This window comes from Halichoerus grypus, chromosome 5 (genome assembly GCF_964656455.1).
Source record: "Halichoerus grypus chromosome 5, mHalGry1.hap1.1, whole genome shotgun sequence".
Taxonomy (NCBI): Eukaryota; Metazoa; Chordata; class Mammalia; order Carnivora; family Phocidae; genus Halichoerus; species Halichoerus grypus.
This window is the reverse complement of record NC_135716.1, coordinates 68,110,930-68,119,863: the sequence shown is the minus strand read 5'-3', so window position 1 is coordinate 68,119,863 and position 8,934 is coordinate 68,110,930. Positions and strand designations below refer to the sequence as shown.

Sequence of the window (8,934 nt, the reverse complement as noted above, 5' to 3'; positions counted from 1 at the left end):
GAAGTATTGGAACTGCCAGGAGGAAGTTGGAGCCACGTGCACTGAGGTGGGAGGGGCGAGGGATGGGAGGGCGCCAGCCAGAGCGTCTAGTATCAACCCCTGTTGGATGCCATCTTAACAAGGCTTTTTCTACGCTGGACGTACTGCCTGGGAAAATTACTTTTGCGCATTTCCCACTCTGTCCCCCGCACCAGTGATGGCCACAAACCTGAGAACCTGTTTGCAAGTCCTCAGGGTTGTTTATAACCCCAAATTGGACTTCTACCTTTTATTTTAATCAGTTTATTTTTATATATGACTTACATTAAAAACTGAACTGTACTATATTTACAACTGTACTCAAAATCTGTCAGTTCCTTACCAATGCTCAGTATACACACACTGTGGAAAACATACTAGGAGAACCTAAGGGAAAAGGAGACTGTATAATAAAATGTGCTCTCCTGTGGTGATTTATATATATATATTTTTTTTCTTTTTTTTTTTCTTCCCCCTTCTTTATCTTCTGTGGTGATTTGCATCTCTTTTGGGTGAGATCATGGCCTTATGGAAGGCACATTTGGGATCTAGTGGATGCAAAGGGATCTATGCTAATTGGCCTTGAACACCATTCCTAGTTTTTAAGACTGCCTCGGAATACCACAGTGATCTTACTAATGACTAGTCATTTTTGCTCACTAACAATTATATTTTCTTATTTTGCCATTCAAAAAATAAAGGGAAATTATATGATGGTACTATCTTTATTTATCTTTTTTATTTTTTTTAAAGATTTTATTTATTTATTTGACAGAGAGAGACACAGCGAGAGAGGGAACACAAGCAGGAGGAGTGGGAGAGGGAGAAGCAGGCTTCCCGCGGAGCAGGGAGCCCGATGCGGGGCTCGATCCCAGGACCCTGGGACCATGACCTGAGCCGAAGGCAGACGCTTAACGACTGAGCCACCCAGGCGCCCCATGTACTATCTTTATTGTTTAAAAATGTCTAGATTTCTTAAATAAAAATACATGGGAAAGGGGCGCCTGGGTGTCTCCCTGTCAAATAAATAAAGTCTTTAAAAAAAATGCATGGGAAAAAGCAAAAGATGGTTCAATGTGAATTGTAAGCTCATACCATAGATTTTTAAAATAACACAAATGTATATTTATGTGCATTGGTATAATTTTGAGGGATTTTAGATGCATATTAAATTACCATGGACAAATAAAAAATCCATCATTCATATAGTGCTAAAAAAGAATTTGCCCCACATTAGCAGGAGCTAATGTACTTTATGTTAGGTTTTACATTTCTGATGGACAACCTGTTCAGTACTGCATATGCCTACTCTACGTGTGTAACACATTTTATGTGATTGTTTCTTATTTTTAATGATTTATTTTGGAATAATCTTAGACTTACAAAAAAGGTGCCAAAGTAAATCAGAGAGATCTCATATGTTTTCCTTAATGTTACCATTGTACATAGGCATTCTACAGTAATACGGGACTGATCCTTAAAACAGACAGATGTGAGGAAACCGTAAGGGTTCATTATCTTAGAGACAAATTCTCTCCATATATGGTATTGCAATGGAGAAAAACGTCTTTTTGTTGTTGTTGACTTCCTTTGTTGGCTCATGGGAATAATCCGTTTCATAGTCTGCCTTTTATTGGCCCTCCTAAAAGTGGGAGAAAAAAAGAAAAAAGTCTTCTCTTTTCTTCGGAACACTTAATGCAATCCAATAGATATATATACGCAGATAGATAGATGTATGCATACATATATGCGTACATACAGAAATGTGTTGGTGGCAGCAGGATTTGTTAAGACTGTATTAATGTTTTCTTTTTACTTTGAGTTATGCTACCTTTTCTCCTCCTTTGTTACTGCCAATTGTTAGGGGTCTTCCTAAGCCACTGTGCAGAGAAATATGATCTTCTGGAACCTTGAGAAAAACAGAGAGCAGGAGAGCAAATGTTAATGGTAGGAAGGAAGTGTCTCCAGTTTGAGGACTCTGACATAATAGGCACGCAGTAATGTTTGTTACATAGAAATCAACAATAGTTGCCAATACTTGGCAGTAAATTAAATGGTGAGAATAGCTTGAACTTGTCGGTGTCAGTCGGGGCTGCTCCGTGCATGACATTAGAAAAACTCTAAATGCATATCACTGCAATACTAACTATGATAATAGCAACAACACGATCAGTGTTGTTAGACCGCTGAAGAGTTATGATAGATTAATATTAATTGAGGCTTATTTTTTAACCCAGAAATCAAAAAGATGGTGTTTGGTTGTCCCTTTCACATTTTAAAACTGGTTATTACCAACATTTCTTGAAGCAAAATATACCAAAGGAATTTCCTTACTCTTTCACTTTCATAATTCTTGCCTCCTCCAGGCTTTCTGGTGGCCTTCAAAACTCCCATACCACATATCCATCTCCTCCTCTTTCTTTCTCACCTCACCTCCCAGTAAAACAGCCCCTGGGAGATTACTTTTAAGTGCTGTGATGTAAAGTGCTTACAATGGCACGAAGTATCTCTCTCCTCAGGGAGAAAAGGAGTATTGAAATGATAACTGCCACCTCTACCCTTGCCCTCAACATTCTGGGACATTCACTGCTATGCTATGCTATGCACGAATCACTCCTAACTCAACAGGCATTCGGCAGCACAAATGTACCGAAGCCTTCACAACCCTGCTTCAAACCCTGCACACGTGTGTCTCCAAATTTTGCTCCAGTGTAAACCTGATCTTTGCTCAAACTGAGGAGCCATACTGTTAGTACAGGGTCTATCAGTTAGCACAGTGTCTATTCTAATGATGAAGTTAAGCTAGTTGTAGGAAGAGGTGTAGACGATTATAATTTCCTTGCTCCAAGAAGATGCCAAAGGAGGGGCCCAACATCAAGCAGGTGCTAAAAAAAAAAAGCACATATTTTGTGGCACATTTAGCAACTTTTCTCAGTGAAGATAGAAAAATGCTTGAGCAGACTATACATTATCTCAGTTGAACAAAAATGCGGAACTAGAAGCCTTACAAAAAGTGAAATAATTAAGGAGGCACTTTAATTCCTTCACGCTCATGTCTCCAATCCTTGTACAGTTGACCCTTGAACAACACGAGTTTCAACTGTGGGGATCTACTTACACATGGATTCTTTGCAGTACAGTACTGTGGATGTATTTTCTCCTCCTTATGCTTTTCTTAATGACATTTTCTTTTCTCTAACTTACTTCATTGTAAGAATACAGTATATAATACATATCACATACAAAATATATGTTAACCAACTATTTGGTTATCACTAAGGCTTCTGATCAACAGTGGGCTATTAAGAGTCAAAAGTTGGGGCACCTGGGTGGTTCAGTTGCTTAAACATCCAACTCTTGATTAGGGCTCAGATCATGATCTGAGTCCTGGGATCCAGCCCTGAGGGCTCTGAGCCCTCATTTACCTTTGCAAACCATGGAATCTGCTTAAAGATTCTCTCCCTCTGCCTCTCCCCCCAATCATTCACTTGCTCTCTCTCTCTCAAATAAATCTTTAAAAAAGTTATACTTGGATTTTTGACTGTGTGGGGGTCAGCACCCCAACTCTTGAGTTGTTCAAGGGTTGACTGTGTTTTAAAGTCCAATGAAATTTAGAAATTTACACTTCTAGGTCTGGTCTCTAGATGTGCTCCCTCCCACCCAAGTCCTCTTACTCTTGGTATAGATAATTTGATTTTCTCTGGACTTTAAGGGAGATGGGAGTAGAGTCTCTCAAAAGGAATTTTATTAGGGGCACCTGCCTGGCTGGCTCGGTCAGAAGAGCGTGCAACTCTTGATCTCAGGTCATGAGTTTGAGCCCCACGTTGGGTGTAGAGATTACTTAAGTAAATTAAAAAAAAAAAAACTAAAAGGAAAGGGGGGGCAGATTTTACCAAGAAACTGAGAAATAAAAAAGAGGAAAGAAAAAGACATAGACTAGAATGTCCTGTATGCATATATATACACATATGTTTAGTGCTTACTATATACTACGTTTATGTGTGTATAAATATATATGGATACATGATGTGGGAAGTATGATGCTAAAAATGTCCATTATTATAAATTAACATTATTTTTGAGTGGAGGAGACAGGAAATTATAAAGTAAACCAATCATTGTTTTGAATGAAAATGCAGTGGAGTGACTAGTGTTATTTCAGACAGTGTGGTCAGTGAGGCCTCTCAGGGACGTGGCATGAGGCTGAGACCTGGGTGAGGCGAAGGAGCAAGACACATGTGGTTGGAAGATAAAGAACAACATAAGGCTTAGTCCTGTGGGGCAAGTCATACCATCCTGCCCACTTTACATAGGCAAGCTAGACTGAGGGAAACAAAGGCACTTCTCTGAGGTTCTATAGCTGGGAAGTGGTATAACCAACCACACACTGGATCAGCTGTTCTACTTAGATTATCATTTCCTCCTCAATCAGCTTACCCACAATCCTCTCTAGACCTCACCCTTTCCCATTATTCTGTCATTTGCTACTGTCTTCTTTTCCCCTTTCCCCAAGAGACAGGTAATTCTTCTTTTAAACCTTCCCTTACCCTCACAGAAAGAAAACTCAGTGATAGCACTCAGTGCTAACTTTTCTCAGAGTGGGCTCTACTCCATTTACTCATCTGCTCTCCCTTCCCACCACCAAGCCCGTAAGGGGAAGGGAAGGAGTATATCATTTACTTTTGCAAACCTGGTAACCAGCATGGCCCTTGACATAATAAGCAATGTAGAAATGAAGCAAGTAAGACATATTTGAGGGTGGGATTGAAGAAGGAAGGAAACGAAGGAAGGGAGGAAGATTTTTAGTTCATGGTGCAGTTTAATGAGAAAGAGAAATCAGAGTAAGAGACTGCAGAGACAAATAAAGGTAGCTTCACACAATTTCTAGTCTTGTTACTAGCTCTGTCTTGTCTTATCTTTGCTTCTTCCTTCTTCCTCTCTTCGAAAGCCAAATGCAGGGGCGCCTGGGTGGCTCAGTCGTTAAGCGTCTGCCTTCCGCTCAGGTCATGATCCCAGGGTCCTGGGATCGAGCCCCGCATCGGGCTCCCTGCTCCGTGGGAGGCCTGCTTCTCCCTCTCCTGCTCCCCCTGCTTGTGTTCCCTCTCTCGCTGTGTCTCTCTCTGTCAAATGAATAAATAAAATCTTTAAAAAAAAAAAAAGAAAGAAAGCCAAATGCATTTTCAACGGTCTTAAATGATTCAAGGAAGAAACTCCAGCCTGGGTCTATCAGTAGAGGGGGCAGTGGGAAAGGGAAAGGTACTGGAAGACTGTCTTGGTCCCCAAAAGGACATTGCACGGGTGGCACTGACTCTGGAGGTGGGGTCAATGCAAATTATTATACCTACTTCCTAGAGAGCGGTTGGCTCCAGTACAGGTGTTACTTGGGCCCCAAGTTTCAGAGGCAGCGGTGAATGCATAAATCAAGATGCTCTTGAGTCAGATTACCTGGTTTTGCATTTCTTTTCATCTGTTCAGTAGCCATGAGACTCCCTGTTCCCATTTCCACATCTTTTTTTTATTATGTTAATCACCATACATTACATCATTAGTTTTTGATGTAGTGTTCCATGATTCATTGTTTGCCTATAACACCCAGCGCTCCATGCAGAACGTGCCCTCTTTATACCCATCACCAGGCTAACCCATCCTCCCACCCCCCTCCCCTCTAAAACCCTCAGTTTGTTTCTCAGAGTCCACAGTCTCTCATGGTTCGTCTCCCCCTCCGATTCCCCCCCTTCATTCTTCCCCTCCTGCTATCTTCTTCTTCTTCTTCTTCTTTTTTCTTTTTAACATATAATGTATTATTTGCTTCAGAGGTACATATCTTTTTACTGGGGGTGCTCAAGGTGGTGCAACGATCTCCTAGCTCTTGTGAGGATTAAGCAAGTGAATATACATAAAGCACTTAGGCTGGTCCCTGGTGCCTGGCAAGGACCCAGTGCATGCTAGCTGCAAATTTCATACTTCCTAAATAAGTAAATAAAATGATGATGAAATAAAATGTATATTGAGGTAAACATATGTAATGTGGAGAGGAAAAAGGTCATTATGTTTATTATCATCATCCATCACAATCGCTGGAGATGAAGAGACTATGATAATTTCTGGAAGTTGTAGATAGACTTGTTCATGTCCTCTGCTTCTTCAGCTGCCCTCCTACAGCTTCCAGAGGGGTTGATGCCTGGAACTTTCTGCACTGTCCTCTAAGATATGCTAAATTATTTATTAGTCAGGGTCCATTTTTCCCTATTGTTTTCATTGGTCATAAATCGTGATGGTTACGTTTATTGTGTATAAAAGAAATGTTGATCCTTGATCGCTTGATGTCTTAAAGATTGGGTCAACAATAACAACAACAAAGGCCTCTGACTCCATTTTTTCCCTTCTCTATGATAATGGACAGAAGTGGAACCTAAACAATGAATGTTTTTGGGCCCTTTATGGACCCAAATCCTGAGGTTATTTGTGTGTCCCTACTAAAATTTCAAAGTTACCATGCAAGGATTGTTTTCTGGGAGCTATAACTGTTTTCAGTTACAAACATGGGTCTTGGAGGAACAGTTCAGAAAAAGGCAGTTAATTGCAAAACAAAACAAAACAAAAAATCCCCATAACTCCCTTTAATGCCTGAAGGAATGACCTGAGCATAGTTTCCATGTGTAGAGTGAATGTTTTAAAAATGCAAAGATCTCTCCTTTTCCTGCTAACCTACCGCGAAGGACCCAGGAGGGCAGCAATAGGTTAGAAACGGGGTTTCTGTGCCAAGTTCTGAAGAAAGCCTCTTCTGTGACAAATGGCCCGGAGGCTTGCTCTCTGCTCTTCCAGCGTGCTCGAGCGACTTGCGCAGTTCCACCAGGTACCACAAATGTGCCCATGAAATTTGACATTGGGCCCCGATGAAATTTGATCCTCTACAGACCTCCTCCGCTCTATTCTATTAAGGGAGCCAGAGCCGGAGAGTCTCCTTGGGATTCATGGAGAGTCCGGGATTTTAACTCTCCGGGACGAGGTCTTATTTCCAAGCCCTTCTCAAACAATTTCATTTTCTCAGAGAAGCAATCACATCCTCATCCCGGAAATATTGTCGATTCCTCGAAAAAGCCACGCATCCTCTTCTTTCTCGCCTGGTCTTCTCTCCTGCCTGGCGACAATTTCGAAGAGCCTTTAGTAGTTGGGAAACCTAAACCGGAGCTCTTCGTGGCGTCCCGGGTCACCCCAGCGCTCCAGCCGGCGCTGCTCTTCGCCGCCGCCTCCTCGCCTCTCGCCACACTAACTCGGTCCAACTTTGGCTCCCAGGCTCCAGCAGGGGCGCCCTCAGAGCTACCGACTGCGGCGGGCAGGAGCGACCCCGGCCCCGGGACCCCGGAGCTGCGCTCCCAGCGTCGGGCGGAGTAGACCCGCCAGCGCCGCGCCCGCCCGCTCCTCTCCGGCCGCCCGAGCTCGCAGCCCCGCCGTCTCGGAGCTCTGCCCGGCGCTGCGCGGCGCTCGCCCGCCCCTGGCTTCTCGCCTCTGGGACCCGCTTCCCCGGACACCGAGCCCTCTCAACTCCTACCGTCTACACCTCTGGGGCAGCTCAGCAAAACCCAGTCCCCTCCTCTACACACGCCTTCGACCGCCCTCCCGACCCCCAGCACAAGCCCCAGAGAGAAAGCCCAGCCCGGGTCTCCCCAGTTACACCGGCCGCCAAAGGTCTCCACCGCCACCAGCCGCCCTAATTCACGCTCATTCATATTCATCCTCATTCTCATTCTCCCTCCCTCGGTCTCTCTCTCCAAAGACTCCTAACAAGACAGGCCGAGCCTCCTCAGTGGCACTCCCTTTCATTCATCGCCTCCCACCAGACGCGCGCGCGCGCGCACACACACACACACACACACACACACCGCAACCCAGACAGCCCACTCCACTTTTCAGACGCCCACCTCCTCATACTCCCCTCCCCTAAACAGACTTCCACCCACTCACCATCTGTAGCCTCCCTTCCGCCCCCCGCCCCGCCCGCCCGGCCGGCTCCCCCTCCCCAAGAAGCAGACCTGCACAGTGGGAGGCAGGGACCCCGCCAGACGCTCGGGTCGAGCGCGCCGGACTGACCTCTGCCCGCCCGGGAAACTAACAAAGGCGGTGCGCTAGCCCAGACCCCAAGAGCTGCGAGCGGCGGCCGCGGGGCGGGCGAGCCTGGGCCGGGCCGGGCGAGCGCCGGGCGGGGGCTGCTCCGGAGTCGGGAGCGGCGGCGCCGGAGGACGCAGATCTCTCCCCGCGCGCGCCGCTCGGACGCCGCCGGCACCATGGGCTGCTGCACCGGGCGCTGCTCGCTCATCTGTCTCTGCGCGCTGCAGCTGGTGAGTGCCCCGCGCGCCCCCGTCCCGGGACCGGCGCCTGCCCTGGGACTGGCCTCCCCGGCCCCTCTCCGCGGACCCTCGGACCCGCATCTCCTGGCGCGGGGCGGGCGGGTGAGCCGGGCGCTCCCTCCGGCCCCCGCCTCCCCGCCGCCCCGACTCGCACTACCCTCCCGCCCCGGGCGCTCAGCCAGTCGCCCTTGCCTGACGGGAGGGCGCGGTCTCCCTCTTGGCCCTACGCTCTGGGGGTCACCGCGCACCCAGCGGGCGTCGCCCTGGAGGTCCAGGGGCCGCTGCCGAGGCGCGGGAGAGTGAGCGGTTTCCCCGCCCCCCCGGTTGGACCACTGGCTTTAGCACCCTCTGCTTTCCCGCTGAAGTTTCCCCGGGGCTTGTGGGCTCTTTCTTCTTGGGATGATTTCCAGTAACGTTGTTTAATTAGAAGGTGGTTGCGAGTGCTCAGGTTCTGAGACGGAAGCAGCTTTAACTCTTAGTTAAGACTAGGGTGATTCTTACCTTCAGCAGTTTGAAAGGTGGTGGTTGAGGAGTCTTGGATCCCCAGGAAGGAGGTCTGGCTGTGTGG

General features: G+C 46.6%; 1 protein-coding gene across 3 annotated transcripts in view; it reads left to right on the top strand.

Moving 5' to 3' along the window:
- Positions 1-8,202: 8,202 nt before the first annotated feature.
- LOC118533583 (sodium/potassium-transporting ATPase subunit beta-1-interacting protein 3) overlaps positions 8,203-8,934 on the top strand; it is a 617,142-nt gene continuing 616,410 nt past the window's right edge. For all 3 annotated transcript variants that reach the window (XM_078072341.1, XM_078072340.1, XM_078072342.1), the window contains exon 1: positions 8,203-8,357. In XM_078072341.1, coding sequence (XP_077928467.1) covers positions 8,304-8,357 — 54 coding nt within the window. In that variant the 5' untranslated portion in view covers positions 8,203-8,303. The remainder of the gene's footprint in view (positions 8,358-8,934) is intronic.